This window comes from Ranitomeya imitator, chromosome 8, assembly GCF_032444005.1.
Source record: "Ranitomeya imitator isolate aRanImi1 chromosome 8, aRanImi1.pri, whole genome shotgun sequence".
In the NCBI taxonomy this organism is placed as follows: domain Eukaryota; kingdom Metazoa; phylum Chordata; class Amphibia; order Anura; family Dendrobatidae; genus Ranitomeya; species Ranitomeya imitator.
Genome location: NC_091289.1, coordinates 12,195,744 through 12,212,964, shown reverse-complemented (window position 1 = coordinate 12,212,964; position 17,221 = coordinate 12,195,744). Strand labels below are relative to the sequence as shown.

At 45.3% G+C, this 17,221-nt stretch overlaps 1 protein-coding gene across 2 annotated transcripts in view; it reads left to right on the top strand.

The window, feature by feature from the left end:
- The window catches only part of CHCHD6 (coiled-coil-helix-coiled-coil-helix domain containing 6), a 223,927-nt gene that overhangs the window by 112,551 nt on the left and 94,155 nt on the right, over positions 1-17,221 (top strand). For both annotated transcript variants that reach the window (XM_069736290.1, XM_069736291.1), the window contains one exon: positions 10,703-10,773. In XM_069736290.1, the coding sequence (XP_069592391.1) occupies positions 10,703-10,773 (71 nt within the window). The remainder of the gene's footprint in view (positions 1-10,702; positions 10,774-17,221) is intronic.

Sequence of the window (17,221 nt, the reverse complement as noted above, 5' to 3'; positions counted from 1 at the left end):
CAGACCCCTTTAGTCTTGGGATCAGTTGTGGTTCAGAAGTTAGACCCCAATGATCAAGAAGTGATCGCAACATGAATTGTTAAACTTTCCTTTGGCTCACTGGTTAGCACTGTTCCTCTGCAGCGTTGGGGTCCTGGGGTCAAATCCCACCAGGGTCACCATGTGTATGGAGTTTGCATGTGCTCTCCGTATTTGCGAGGGTCTTCTCCGGGTTTTCTGATAGGAAGTTTTCAATTGTAAGTTGAGTTTTACGTTTTTCAGATTAGTAGAACGTCCTCTTTGTCCTCTTTGTCCTCCTTCTGTCACTAGCGGAGTCGTTATCTGTTGGGATTTTTTGGCATTTGCAATCATAAAATATTTTTTAGGGCAATTCTAATCACTTTTCTTCCTTTTTTATTATTAGATTTTCTGTGCATCTCATCAGTCGCAAAGGGGTCGGCGATGATTGGTCGGAGTAAACAGCCAGCTTAGGCGCCGTCTCACTAATTCCTCCATTAACAAATATTTTCTGTATCCCATAAACTTCAGTGGTAGTGGGAAAAGCGAGCGGCACATTTGCTTTCAAAGCATTAGCAGAGAAAATGGCTGGTAATTCGATGAACTCAAGAAACATTTCTATTACGATAAATAAAATGTAGCAGATGTCAGATGGCGCTCCGCTCTGTATCTGCCCATCTAAGTGCCTGCTTGACTGATGTACAGTACATTACGTCAAATTACATGGCGCTTGCATGCAAATAACTGCTAAGTATTTGCCTCTTTATTCTCCCTATTTCCTTTTTATTTATTTTTAAATTGTGTCCTTGGAGTAAAATACATTCCTTATGTCTTATCCCCCCTACACACCCAATCTCCTTTATGGCTCCACTTTTACAGCGTTGCCATAAAGCCATCACTTCACTGATATGAGGAGTGTAAGCACCCTAATTAACTGCAGCCAGCAAACTGCAAGCAGCATGGGTTCCTGCCTCATCCTACAGCCCAAGGGATCAGAAAGAGCAAAGTGTAAGGAATTATATATTCCCCTCTGTTGGCCTGTTGTTAACCCTTCAATGGGCTTTTTTTGTCCTAAAAGTAGCAATTATATTTCATTTGTGGATCAATTGACTAATTGCATGTTATTACTTGTATTACAATCCCCAATCCAGAGCTGCACTCACTATTCTGCTGGTGCAGTCACTGTGCACATACATTACATTACTGATCCTGAGTTACCTCCTGTATTATACTCCAGAGCTGCACTCACTATTCTGCTGGTGCAGTCACTGTGCACATACATTACATTACTGATCCTGAGTTACCTCCTGTATTATACCCCAGAGCTGCACTCACTATTCTGCTGGTGCAGTCACTGTGTACATACATTACATTACTGATCCTGAGTTACCTCCTGTATTATACTCCAGAGCTGCACTCACTATTCAGCTGGTGCAGTCACTGTGCACATACATTACATTACTGATCCTGAGTTACTTCCTGTATTATACCCCAGAGCTGCACTCACTATTCTGCTGGTGCAGTCACTGTGTACATACATTACATTACTGATCCTGAGTTACCTCCTGTATTATACCCCAGAGCTGCACTCACTATTCTGCTGGTGCAGTCACTGTGTACATACATTACATTACTGATCCTGAGTTACCTCCTGTATTATACTCCAGAGCTGCACTCACTATTCAGCTGGTGCAGTCACTGTGTACATACATTACATTACTGATCCTGAGTTACCTCCTGTATTATACTCCAGAGCTGCACTCACTATTCTGCTGGTGCAGGCACTGTGTACATACAGTTGTGCTCAAAATTTTCCATACCCCGCAGAATTTTAGCTTTCTTAGCCTTTTTTCATAGAATATGAATGATAACACCAAAACTTTTTCTCCACTCATGGTTAGTGGTTGAGTGAAGCCATTTATTGACAAACTACTGTGTTTTATCTTTTTAAATCATAATGACAACCCAAACATCCTAATTACCCTGATCAAAAGTTTACATACCCTGGTGATTTTGGCCTGATAACATGCACAGACATTGACACAAATGAGTGTGAATGGCTACTAAAGGTAACATCCTCACCTGTGACCTGTTTGCTTGTAATCAGTGTGTGCATAAAATCTGAGTGAGTTTCTGGGATCCAGACAGACTCTTGTATCTTTCATCCAGCCACTGACATTTCTGGATTGTGAGTCATGGGGAAAGCAAAAGAATTGTCAACGAATCTATGGAAAAAGTTAGTTGAACTGTATAAAACAGGAAAGGGATTCAAAAAGATATCCAAGGAATTGATAATGCCAGTCAGCAGCGTTCAAACTGTGTGAACAATTGGAAAATCAGGGGCTCTGTACAAACAAAACCACGGTCAGGTAGACCAACAAAAATGTCATCGACAACTGCCTGGAAAATTCTTCGGGATGCAAAGAAAACCCACAAATACCATCAGCTGAAATACAGGACTCTCTGAAAACTAGCGGTGTGGCTGTTTCAAGATGCACAATAAGGAGGCACTTGAGGAAAAATGGGCTGCATGGTCGAATCGCCAGAAGAAAGTCATTACTGCGCAAATGCCACAAAGTATGTCCCATACAATACGCAAAACGGCACAGAGACAAGCCTCAAAACTTCTGGAACAAGGTAATTTGGAGTGATGAGACCAAAATTGAACTTTTTGGCCACAACCATAAACGTTACATCTGAAGAGAGGTCAACAAGGCCTATGATGAAAGGAACACCATTCCTACTGTAAAGCATGGAGGTGGATCGCTGATGATTTGGAGATGTGTGAGCTACAACGGCACTGGAAACTTTGTCAAAATTGAAGGAAAGATGAATGCAGCACGTTATCAGCCTGGAAGCTGCGCATGGGACGTACTTGGACGTTCCAACATGACGATCCAAAACACAAGGTCAAGTCGACCTGTCATTGGCTACAGCAGAACAAAGTGAAGGTTCTGGAGTGGCCATCTCAGTCTCCTGACCTCAATATCATTGAGCCACTCTGGGGAGATCTCAAGCGTGAAGTTCATGTAAGACAGCCCAGGAATTTACAGGAACTGGAGGCTTTTTGCCAAGAAGAGTGGGCAGCTTTACCTTCTGAGAAAATAATGAACCTCATCCACAACTACCACAAAAGACTTCAAGCTGCCATTGATGTTAGAGGGGGCAATACATTTTATTAAGAAATGGGGTATGTGAAATTTTGATCAGGGTCATTTGGATGTTTTAAGTTATCATTATGATTTAAAAAGAGAAAACACAGTAGAGTGATAATAAATGGCTTCACCCAACCACTAACCATGAGTGGATAAAAAGGTTTCATATTCTGTGAAAAAAGGCCAAGAAAGCAAAAATTCTGCCGGGGTATGTAAACTTTTGAGCACAACTGTACATTACATTACTGATCCTGCACTGAGTCATGGTTTCTGACCCTCGGCCCCTCCTCGGTCTGTGTTGGGTTTTTTATGCCCCTTGTAGTTCTTGATTCTTGGCAGACCCGTCTCTCTGTCCTGAACTCTTGGCTTTGTCCCACACATAGTATGGTAATTTTGGCACCTTTGCCTCTTGTTGCTTCTTGTCAGAGCAGCTGTTTCTTTGGGTCACCCTTTTGGGCTTGTGCTTTGGCATGTAGAATTGGTCTGTGGCTGGTATTGCTTTCTTTATGTGCCGTTGGTGCCTAGTTCCTGGGGCGTGTACACTTTTGCAGGAACCGCCACTTATCTTCAGATGGGCATGCTTACTAATGGCTGAGTACTGTACTCGGTGCATCCAGGATAACTCTTGAATATCTGCAGTAAATACTGATTGAGAACCGATATTTGCCCCATTTCACATCACCAATAAGTTGTCGCCCAACTTCCCTTTGACTTGTGAATTGCACAGCTGCCGAGTTACACAAGGTCAGGTAATATACCTGCACAATGAGGCAGATCAGCCGTCTACCTCTTGGAGAAAGCGGAATATGTGCTGCCGAACCTCGTCAGATAGGCAGCGCCTACTGAGACGTCACATTAACGGCTTCCCAGCCTCCCAAGATACAGAGGCCGTAGAAGATGGTGTGGTGACATCTCCACACTGTCCCCGTCGGGAAGCTTATTTGTTTGCACATCCAGCTGCTTAGAAATAGCCCCCCAGTCATTAAGTGGTTAATGTGGCGAACCAGCTGTGCGCACAAGGAGCCGGTATTTTCTGTAAATGATGGACCTGGTGTTTCTCAGCAGAAGATAAAATAAACCAGAGAGAAGAAACGTAAGAAAATGAAAAGGTTTTCTCTCCGCGCCTCGGGCTACAGCCTGATGCTGTGAATTATCCCGAGCTGTTTGCAGGGAGGGCTGCGTACCTGTACCTGTCACACCGCATCGATCGCACTACACTGCACATCACTGCCACCACCCGCAATCAGGAGATGCAAACTGGTGCTGAGAGCTTCCCACTTGGCTGTTCTTGCCGGTTGTCAGCCTTTCTATCACGTCTCTGATGCTTGGGATATACACTGCTAAAAAAAAATATAGGACACACTGAAATACCACCTCCTAGATATCACTGAATGAAATATTTCAGTTGCAAATCTTTATTCATTGCATAGTGGAATGTGTTGAGAACAGTAAAACATAAAAATGATCAATGTAAATCAAAGTGAATATCCCACGGAGGTCTGGATTTGGAATGATACTCAAAATCAAAGAGGAAAATCAAATTACAGGCTGATCCAACTTCAGTGGAAATGCCTCAAGACAAGGAAATGATGCTCAGTAGTGTGTGTGGCCTCCACGTGCCTGTATGACCTCCCTACAACGCCTGGGCATGGATGGTCTCCTGAGGGATCTCCTCCCACACCTGGACTAAAGCATCCACCAACTCCTGGACAGTCTGTGGTGCAACGTGACGTTGGTGGATGGTGCGAGACATGATGTCCCAGATGTGTTCAATTGGATTCAGGTTTGAGGAACGGGCGGGCCAGTCCATAGCTTCAATGCCTTCATCTTGCAGGAACTGCTGACACACTCCAGCCACATGAGGTCTGGCATTGTCCTGCATTAGGAGGAACCCAGGGCCAACCACACCAGCATATGGTCTCACAAGGGGTCTGAAGATCTCATCTCGGTACCTAATGGCAGTCAGACTACCTCTGGCGAGCACAAGGAGGGCTGTGCGGCCCTCCAAAGAAATGCCACCCCACACCATTACTGATCCACTGGCAAACCGGTTATGCTGAAGGATGTTGCAGGCAGCAGATTGCTCTCCACGGCGTCTCCAGACTCTGTCACGTCTGTTATATGTGCTCAGTGTGAACCTGCTTTCATCTGTGAAGAGCACAGGGCGCCAGTGGCGAATTTGCCTATCCTGGTGTTATGTGGCAAATGCCAAGCGTCCTGCACGGTGTTGGGCTGTGAGCACAACCCCCATCTGTAGATGTCGGGCGCTCAGACCATCCTCATGGAGTCGGTTTCTAACCGTTTGTGCAGACACATGCACATTTGTGGCCTGCTGGAGGTCATTTTACAGGGCTCTGGTAGTGCTCCTCCTTGCACAAAGGCTGAGGTAGCGGTCCTGCTGCTGGCTTGTTGCTCTCCTATGGCCCCCTCCTTGTCTCCTGGTGTACTGGCCTGTCTCCTGGTAGCGCCTCCAGCCTCTGGGCACTACACTGACAACAAACCTTCTTTCCACAGCTTGCATTGATGTGCCATCCTGGATGAGCTGCACTACCTGAGCCACTTGTGTGGGTTGTAGAGTCCGTCTCATGCTACCACGAGTGTGAAAGCACAAGCAACATTCAAAAGTGGCCAAAACATCAGCCAGAAAGCATTGGTACTGAGATGTGGTCTGTGGTCCCCACCTGCAGAACCGCTCCTTTATTGAGGGTGTCTTGATAATTGCCAATAATTTCCATATGTTGTCTATTCCATTTGCACAACAGTATGTGAAATGAATTGTCAATAAGTGTTGCTTCCTAAGTGGACAGTTTGATTCCACAGAAGTTTGATTTACTTGGAATTATATTCTATTGTTTTAGTGTTCCCTTTATTTTTTTGAGCAGTGTATATAGGTCACTATATACACCTTCAGCTGAAACTACAACTTTTGCAGAGGATAAGTGAGCATGCATATGCGAACATACTCCAAGTTCAAAATCCCCATTTTATACACTCTTTTAGGCAAATTAGAGGGTGGTCCTCCAATCAGCATCCTCATCTTTTTACCATAGGGGGAAAACTGTTAAAAATATGGTCTCCTACCCTGGAGGACCTGTCGGACCATTTCACACCCAGATATCACATTGATTTGAGTGGACATGGTGTTATACTTATTTCCACCTCTAGAGGCACTGCAGGGAAATTCAACACTTATTGCCAGGTTTGTGAAATGATTGTGGGCGTAAGGGCATACTTTGTGATTGCCTTGCTAAGAAGTAGGGATTGGCAAAGAGCAAGTCCCTTTAAGAATCATACAGAAACAGAAAACTTCTAAATAGAGAGCTGGTCACTTTTAATGTGGAAATAGGGGGCTCAAGTCTCAGCACAATTTTCTCATTGAGAATAGTCGCCTTTTGATTTATTAGACATTAATGGACTGATGTGACTTCACCTTAGCTGCATTATCTGTTGGGGCAAATCATTAAAAAATCGGAGAACAAGTACACACATATAAACGCGCGTCGGGGTGGATGCATCCACGGGACAGCTGGTGACTCCTTTTCATCGTATAGCAGATATTAATTATTTCAGTACATTTTACATGGCAGCAATGTACTCTTCTAAACTACTACAACCCTCACTGTTATTGGTATATACTGGTATTTGTTTCTATGGTATTATCCCAGCCTGCCCCTTGTGTTACTCGTCTGCTTATTCCTGGTCATTTGTTGCCACTTGCACCTTATTTTATGCTTCTTTTTTTTAAATTATTATTCTGTTGTGGGGGTCTTGAATTGTCAGAATTGTGGGGGTCTTGAGTTGTCAGAAACCCTCCCCATAGTCATTGACTCATGGTGTTCTTTTGTACTTTATCCCATGCTTTACACTGCAGCCCTGCTTGCTTTGCTGAACTTTAATGTTCCAGTCAGGTATCACATTGCTGCTTCCAAACTATATAAATAGAAATGAAGCTGACCTTGTATCTCTCCCATGAATTTACTTAGCCTTTTGCAGAATTACAGAAAGAATTAAGATAATTTTCTGAAATAAATTAATTCTTTTCTTTTTGTCAAATTCAGTTCCTTTGAGAAATTAAACTGCAAGAAACAGGAAAAAATACAGTTTAATTTATGGCTCTCCCAGAGACGAGGCGTCTTGCACCTACTTATTCATCTCATTTAATTTTAATGACAAATTTAATCAACGGTTCAAAAAGTTTTTAGGAGAGAGTCACAGAGAGGATAGTGGATGGACACACAGGAGTAGGGTCTGTAGGAAACGTTCACATTGGGTTAGGATGTGTAAAAGGTGGTCACAGTGGGAGGGTCTGTAGGAGATGGTCACATAGTGGGAGGGTCTGTAGGAAACGGTCAAATAGGTGTAGGGTTTGTAGGAGGTGTCACAGATGGACATGGTCTGTAGATGGATACTGAGTGACATGGTCAATAGGGGATGGTCACAGATGGATATGGTCTGTAGATTGTCACAGGGGGACATGGTCTGTAGATGGTCACAGAGGGACATGGTCTGTAGATGGTCACAGATGGACATGGTCTGTAGATGGTCACAGATGGACATGGTCTCTAGATTGTCACAGGGGGACATGGTCTCTATATGGTCACAGAGGAACATGGTCTGTAAATGGTCACAGAGGGACATGGTCTGTAGATGGTCACAGAGGGACATGGTCTGTTTGAGATGGTCACAGAGGGACATGGTCTGTAGGCGATGGTCACAGAGGGGCAGGGTTTGTAGGAGATGGTCACAGATGGGCATGGTCTGTAGGAGATGGTCACAGATGGGCATGGTCTGTAGGAGATGCTCACAGAGGGACATGGTCTGTAGGAGATGCTCACAGAGGGACATGGTCTGTAGGAGATGCTCACAGAGGGACATGGTCTGTAGGAGATGCTCACAGAGGGGCATGGTCTGTAGGAGATGCTCACAGAGGGGCATGGTCTGTAGGAGATGCTCACAGAGGGACATGGTCTGTAGGAGATGGTCACAGAGGGGCAGGGTCTGTAGGATATGTCAGAGGGACATAATCTGTAGGAGATGGTCACTGAAGGCAAGAACTGTAGGAGAAGTCCCTGTGGGGGAGGGTCCTATTCACATAATTTAATTTTAATGAAAATTTAATCAATAGTTCATTAGTCTGTAGGAGACAGTCACAGAGAGGTAGTATCTTTAGGGGACGGACGTACTGGGGAAGGGTCTGTAGGGGGCGGACACATAGGGGAGGGTCTGTAGGGGACGGTCATGCTAAGGGAGTGTCTGTAGGGGACGGACACATAGGGGTAGTATCTATAGGGGATGGAGGGTCTGTAGGAGACCATCACAGAGAGGTAGTGTCTTTAGGGGACGGACCTACTGGGGAAGGGTCTGTAGGGGGCGAACACATAGGGGGAGGGTCTGTAGGGATGGACACATATGGGGGAGGGTCTGTATGGGGCGGTCATGCCAAAGGAGTGTCTGTAGGGGACAGACACATAGGAGTAGTGTCTGTAGGAGAAAGGCTCATGGGAACTGTCTGTGGGGGATGGACACATAGGGGGAGGGTCTGTAGGGGATGGACATGGGGAGGGTCTGTAGGGAACGGGCACATAGGGGGAGAGTCTGTAGGGGATGGATTCGGGGAGGGTCTGTAGGGGACGGACACATGGGGGGGCTGTGGGGGACGGACACATAGGAGAAGGGTCTGTAGGGGACGGACATACTAAGGGAGTGTCTGTAGGGGACGGACAGATAGGAGTAGTGTCTGTAGGGGACGGACATACTAAGGGAGTGTCTGTAGGGGACGGACACATAGGAGTAGTGTCTGTAGGAGAAAAACTCGGGTAGTGTCTGTAGGGGATGGACACATAGGGGGAGGGTCTGTAGGGGATGGACACATAGGGGGAGGGTCTGTAGGGGATGGACACATAGGGGGAGGGTCTGTAGTGGATGGACACATAGGGGGAGGGTCTGTAGGGAACGGACACATAGGGGTACTGTCTGTAGACAAGAGCACATAGGGGTAGGTTGTGTTCATGACTTTACAGAGGTTGTCACTAGAGAAGACCTTGACCCAATGTTGACATCAATAATTTGTGGCAAATGGATGGAGTCCTACAAACCTGCTCCTACCTGCCGGCCTCCCTGCTCCTACCTGCCGGCCTCCCTGCTCCTACCTGCCGGCCTCCCTGCTCCTACCTGCCGGCCTCCCTGCTCCTACCTGCCGGCCTCCCTGCTCCTACCTGCCGGCCTCCCTGCTCCTAACTGCCGGCCTCCCTGCTCCTAACTGCCGGCCTCCCTGGTCCCTGTTCTCACAGGTGGGCCTGGCGAGGCCTCATGCTCATGTCGTGCTTTTACAGTTTTTTCTTTTTAAGGTTTTGGGTGTCAGTAGTGATCTAGAGGAGTTGTAAGGAAGTGAAAAAAAAAGTTTTATAGCATGCCATCATCAGTTCACTCTGGAGAAATTATGATCACTGGTATCCTATAAATGCTTCCTACGGATTGCTCTCTGCTATCAGCTATTTTATGCTGGGGAGAGACTGTCTCTAGTGTCAGGTCAGTATGACCGAGTAACTTTTTTTCCGATCTTCTAGACACTTACCTTTTAATAAAACGTTAGGGTCTCTCCTTGATTCTCCAATTCTAAGCTCTCCAGGTTTAACCTTTTCACTGCCAGGAAGAGTTGGGTCCTCACAGCGTGGACAGATATCAGTCAGCAGGCAGAAAAGAGCATGGATGGAAACCTGCGGCGGGATGTTATTGCCCCCCTGTTGCTAAGTCGTACGTGGGGGGTCTTGATTCTTTCTTCACCCCTTGTCTTACTGTCTATAAATAGTAGGAATCTGGACCGAAGCCGCTCTCTATTCCCAGCTGCTGCGTCTGCCCTGCGGTGACAGTGATAGAGTGACAGCTGACAGTGAGTGCTGCACAGGAATGGCCCGGAAATGGGGCTCATGTGATAATCTCCTGTGCTGCAAAGTTTGGAGCGGTGCGGCGGCGTTACTGGTAACGTCAGCCAAAGACACAAGCCATCCGACTGTACCTGTATTTGGCGACATTACAGATGTAGTAATACAGGATGTAACTCAGGATCAGTAATGTAATGTATGTACACAGTGACTGCACCAGCAGAATAGTGAGTGCAGCTCTGGAGTATAATACAGGATGTAACTCAGGATCAGTAATGTAATGTATGTACACAGTGACTGCACCAGCAGAATAGTGAGTGCAGCTCTGGAGTATAATACAGGATGTAACTCAGGATCAGTAATGTAATGTATGTACACAGTGACTGCTCCAGCAGAATAGTGAGTGCAGCTCTGGAGTATAATACAGGATGTAACTCAGGATCAGTAATGTAATGTATGTACACAGTGACTGCACCAGCAGAATAGTGAGTGCAGCTCTGGAGTATTATACAGGATGTAACTCAGGACAGGTAATATATTAACACTGTGGACATGTCCTTTAAGATTAATGTTCGGATAATGATCAATTGGAAACTTGACTTTTACCTATTCTGAGAAAACCAGAGTAAAGATTATATTTTTGTTTTTCCATCTCTTAATCTTTTTTAGAACCTGGAAATCTACAAGATGACGGCGGAGCAGTTCCATACAGCCGCGACCAACGCCGAGTTCCGGGTGAAGTACGTCTCTTGGTTCTTTATATTACTTACTGTGTTTTTTCTGTCTATTTTTTTGCATTATTTTGCTTGCGGAAGAATTTGTGTCGTTACATCTGTACTACAATGATGATGAAGCTGCCCAGTGTCCCCGGATCGGGACCCCCATTACTCTGCTTATTAGAAGCCCCCACTACCAGACAATATGCCTTAATGGATGGTTTCCTCAGGAATATAATTGTGCACATAGATGATTACGAGGCTGTAATAATATACTGCTTCCTTGATTAAGAAACATGCATCATCCCTTTAATCAGCGCTAACCTGCGGTCTGTGCCGCCTGGCGTCCCCCCTCGCGTCTCTGGGGTGGAGGTGCCGTTTTGGCTCTTCGGGTGTCCTGTTTGCAGTAATAAAGGGATATTTGCAGTAATGCATTTAATTACTCTCCCGTGGCACTCGGCCGCAGTCGCCATCAAAGATAATAAATGCGGAGGCCGCGTCCATGATGCGATCAGTCCGCTGACTATTCTCTTCCCATCCTATTCAGAAGCCGCAGCCTTGAGAATATTCAGTGCAGGGACTTAAAGGGAACCCGCTTCTTATAACACATGGTTAGTGGGGCAGAGGCTGGTGGTCACATTGGTATGCTACGTAAGTCCTCCAGCTTTAAAGCCCCTCACTACAGCTGCAAAATAAAAGGACCTTTCTCCGAAGTCGTATCTAAGTCCAGTTTATGGCACTAACCTTGTATCCGAATATCTTGGCACAAGCAAGACAGATGCCTCATGGTCCCTTCCTTCGCACCTTTGATGTTTTACAAAGGGGTTGTCCCGTGGATACAAGTTTCCAAAAGACCCACTAAGCCGGAGACCCTCCATAGTTTTTGAAGTCGGTAACTTGAAGCTTTTTGGCATAAGGAAATATTTTTGTTGTTGTTGCCCCTCGCCTACATCCTTTGCTATTATTATGACTGATACATCCGCACATGCAGAGTATCGCAGCTATAATAGAAAGGTGTCAGGACACACATAGCATCGCAGCTATGATAGAAAGGTGTCAGGACACGCTGAGCATCGCAGCTATGATAGAAAGGTGTCAGGACACACAGCGCATCCCAGCTGTGATAGAAAGGAGTCAGGACACACAGAGCATCGCAGCTATGATAGAAAGGTGTCAGGACACGCAGCATCACAGCTATGATAGAAAGGTGTCAGGACACACAGAGCATCACAGCTATGATAGAAAGGTGTCAGGACACGCTGAGCATCGCAGCTATGATAGAAAGGTGTCAGGACACACAGAGCATCGCAGCTATGATAGAAAGGTGTCGGGACACGCTGAGCATCGCAGCTATGATAGAAAGGTGTCAGGACACACAGCGCATCCCAGCTGTGATAGAAAGGTGTCAGGACACACAGCATCACAGCTATGATAGAAAGGTGTCGGGACACACAGCGCATCCCAGCTGTGATAGAAAGGAGTCAGGACACACAGAGCATCACAGCTATGATAGAAAGGTGTCAGGACACACAGCATCACAGCTATGTTAGAAAGGTATCAGGACACACAGCATCGCAGCTATGATGGAAAGGTGTCAGCACATACAGCGCATTCCAGCTATGATAGACATGTGTCCGGACACACAGAGCATCACAGCTATGATAGAAAGGTGTCGGCATGCAGAGCATCGCAGCTGTGATAGGAAGGTGTCAGGACACACAGCATTGCAGCTATGATAGAAAGGCGTCAGGACACGCAGAGTATCACAGCTATGATAGAAAAGTGTTAGGACACACAGAGCATCGCAGCTATGATGGAAAGGTAGTAGAACATGCAGAGTAGCGTTCTTAGTGCACCCCTAAGTGTGAAATTTCTCTTGCAGAGACATGCTGCAGTCTGGAAAGACGCGCCCCATGTCGGTCTCCGTGAGTGAGCCACAGGCGTCTGTGGACACATAGTGAACATAATTTCTTGAAATCTCATCCACTATGCTGCCGGTGTGGGTTGGACATAAATACACAGCGTTACACCCGCAGCAACTCTGGATTGTGGGCAACCATTTCTGAGATTGAGACCTCGCCTTCAGTGATCAGGAGCGCAGTGCTCCCCTGCCTCCCTACTTCCTGCTTGCGGAAGCAGGGGCCTTGCGCTCCTGATGATTGACATCTTTACCTTTTCAGCATCGTTGCTGCAGTAGATCCACCTAGTAAATGATTAGACTCTTCAACACCATTTTCCCGTGACTGTTAAAGCATGGCCGATTCTTCACCAGATTAATCCTCCGTGCTCACACCAGTATGCAAAACCCCCTCTATTCCCTTCCCCTCCCTGGTACCACCGCATTGCACAAGAAACCGCGTCGGGAGAGGAGGTTGCCAGGCAACTAAGTTACTCCGCTAGTTCTAGAAGCAGATGATGAGCTGGTGTATGGACCTCTGTCCCCGCGACTGGTTAATTGTATCGTAACCCTAAAGCGGCAGCGCGCCGAGAGGTTCTCAAAAGTCACTGGAAAGAGCAGATCCTTAGTGCTCAGCTCTCGTTGCTAGGTTGCTTCTCAGTGTTGTGATCTCCCTCCTTTTTTCTCTATTTGCAAGAATCTAGTGTTCCATTAATTGTCACTTGTTGGTTATTGAGTACCAGCACGGATTGTGGCGGTAAGTGCACTATGAGGTATAAAGTACTGTATATCCGTAAGTTCTGCATTTTTCCAGGACTTTCTCCATTAGACACAGTCTACTTTCTAAGTTGTCCGAATTTAAAAAAAAAAAAAGGCAAAAAAAATGCACATTTAGCTATAAAAATCTCAACAATAGCCCTAACAAGCCCTAAAGGGGTTGTGCTCTTTAAGAAAAGTTTGTCTTATAAGTTCCATTATTAGAGAACATGTAACCTTTCCCGGGTCCAGCGCTGAGTCTCAGACACTGCTCCTGGTGTCTGTTGTACGCAGCGCTGCAACCGGTCTGTGAGCGCTGCGGCTTGTGCATATGCATAGTCCGAGCTGCTGAGCTCAACGTAATGACAGTGCTGTAGACAATCAGTCTGCGGGAGCAGTGGTATAGACTCATCGTTGGACCTGTGAGAAGCCGTAAAGTACTAAAATTACTTCTACCACTAGAGGGAGCACAATGCAGACTGTAGATGCTGAATACAGTGTGTCCCAGAGCTCCCTCTACTGGTGGCATAATTTTATAATTTTACCCTCTGTATTTAGGAGATTTCAGGCTCCATAATAAAAAAACCGCTCCAATCACGGGAACTTATTAAATATTGATTAAAATAAAATTGTGGCACTATGAAGAAAAAAAATAGGTTTCAAGGTTGGGCTATCACAGTGACTGAACAATAAAGAAAAATGCATAATACTGTGTGTGTGTGTGTGTGTGTGTATGTATGTATGTATATATATATATATATATATATATATATATATATATATATCTATATATACAGTGGGGCAAAAAAGTATTTAGTCAGTCAGCAGTAGTGCAAGTTCCACCACTTAAAAAGATGAGAGGCGTCTGTAATTTACATCATAGGTAGACCTCAACTATGGGAGACAAACTGAGAAAAAAAAATCCAGAAAATCACATTGTCTGTTTTTTTTATCATTTTATTTGCATATTATGGTGGAAAATAAGTATTTGGTCAGAAACAAAATTTCATCTCAATACTTTGTAATATATCCTTTGTTGGCAATGACAGAGGTCAAACGTTTTCTTTAAGTCTTCACAAGGTTGCCACACACTGTTGTTGGTATGTTGGCCCATTCCTCCATGCAGATCTCCTCTAGAGCAGTGATGTTTTTGGCTTTTCGCTTGGCAACATGGACTTTCAACTCCCTCCAAAGGTTTTCTATAGGGTTGAGATCTGGAGACTGGCTAGGCCACTCCAGGACCTTGAAATGCTTCTTACGAAGCCACTCCTTCGTTGCCCTGGCGGTGTCCTTTGGATCATTGTCATGTTGAAAGACCCAGCCACGTTTCATCTTCAATGCCCTTGCTGATGGAAGGAGGTTTGCACTCAAAATCTCACGATACATGGCCCCATTCATTCTTTCATGTACCCGGATCAGTCGTCCTGGCCCCTTTGCAGAGAAACAGCCCCAAAGCATGATGTTTCCACCACCATGCTTTACAGTAGGTATGGTGTTTGATGGATGCAACTCAGTATTCTTTTTCCTCCAAACACGACAAGTTGTGTTTCTACCAAACAGTTCCAGTTTGGTTTCATCAGACCATAGGACATTCTCCCAAAACTCCTCTGGATCATCCAAATGCTCTCTAGCAAACTTCAGACGGGCCCGGACATGTACTGGCTTAAGCAGTGGGACACGTCTGGCACTGCAGGATCTGAGTCCATGGTGGCGTAGTGTGTTACTTATGGTAGGCCTTGTTACATTGGTCCTAGCTCTCTGCAGTTCATTCACTAGATCCCCCCGCATGGTTCTGGGATTTTTGCTCACCGTTCTTGTGATCATTCTGACCCCACGGGGTGGGATTTTGCGTGGAGCCCCAGATCGAGGGACATTATCAGTGGTCTTGTATGTCTTCCATTTTCTAATTATTGCTCCCACTGTTGATTTTTTCACTCCAAGCTGGTTGGCTATTGCAGATTCAGTCTTCCCAGCCTGGTGCAGGGCTACAATTTTGTTTCTGGTGTCCTTTGACAGCTCTTTGGTCTTCACCATAGTGGAGTTTGGAGTCAGACTGTTTGAGGGTGTGCACAGGTGTCTTTTTATACTGATAACAAGTTTAAACAGGTGCCATTACTACAGGTAATGAGTGGAGGAAAGAGGAGACTCTTAAAGAAGAAGTTACAGGTCTGTGAGAGCCAGAAATCTTGATTGCTTGTTTCTGACCAAATACTTATTTTCCACCATAATATGCAAATAAAATGATAAAAAAAACAGACAATGTGATTTTCTGGATTTTTTTTTCTCAGTTTGTCTCCCATAGTTGAGGTCTACCTATGATGTAAATTACAGACGCCTCTCATCTTTTTAAGTGGTGGAACTTGCACTATTGCTGACTGACTAAATACTTTTTTGCCCCACTGTATATATATATATATATATATAGATATATATATATATATAGTCCTAGGCCACCTCAGTAGATTTGGTTTCCAGTACCATCTCTATGCTGACGACACCCAATTATACACTTCTTCTCCTGTTATCACGCCGACCTTTTTAGTAAACACCAGTGATTGTCTTACTGCTGTCTCTAACATCATGTCCTCCCTCTATCTGAAACTGAACCTGTCAAAAACTGAACTCCTCGTGTTTTCTCCCTCTACTAACCTACCTTTGCCTGACATTGCCATCTCCGTGTGCGGTTCCATCATTACTCCAAAGCAACATGCCCGCTGCCTTGGGGTCATACTTGATTCCGAGCTTTCATTCACCCCCCACATCCGATCACTGGCTCGCTCTTCTCATCTGCATCTCAAAAACATTTCTAGAATTCTCCCTTTTCTTACTTTCGACTTTGCCAAAACTCTTACCGTTTCACTTATTCATTCACGTCTGGACAATTGTAACTCTACTAATCGACCTCCCTCTTACCAAACTCTCCCCGCTCCAATCTGTGCTGAATGCTGCAGCCAGGATCATATTCCTCACCAACCATTACACCGATGCCTCTACCTTGTGCCAGTCATTACACTGGCTACCCATCCACTCCAGAATCCAGTACAAAACTACTACCCTCATCCACAAAGCACTCCATGGCTCAGCACCACCCTACATCTCCTCTCTGGTCTCAGTCTACCACCCTACCCGTACCCTCCGCTCCGCTAATGACCTCAGGTTAGCATCCTCAATAATCAGAACCTCCCACTCCCGTCTCCAAGACTTTACACGTGCTGCGCCGATTCTTTGGAATGCACTACCTAGGTTAATACGATTAATCCCCAATCCCCACAGTTTTAAGCGTGCCCTAAAAGCTCATTTGTTCAGATTGGCCTACCGCCTCAACGCATTAACCTAACTATCCCTGTGTGGCCCATTCGAAAAAAGAAAAACATAATCCGGTTCCTCGCAACATGTTCTCATACACTTTATGCAGTTAATAGCCCTCTGTGTCTGTACTGCTACATACTTAGGCAATTGACTGGTTCATGCAGCTTTACATGAACACCCGAGCCTTACACTATGGCTGGTCCGAATAACTATAGCAATTGTTACGATCCACCTCTCGTGTCTCCCCTTTTCCTATAGTTTGTAAGCTTGCGAGCAGCAGGGCCCTCATTCCTATTGGTATCTATTTTGAACTACAAGTCCCATCTATAATTTGTAAAGCGCTGCGGAATATGTTGGCGCTATATAAATAAAATTATATTTATATATATATATATATATATATATATATATATATATATATATAGATATTGTTGTAGATCATCTCTCTTCTTTAGCAATGACCCTGTGTGGCTTACCCTCCTTGTGGAGTGTGTCGATCAGGGCTGTGGG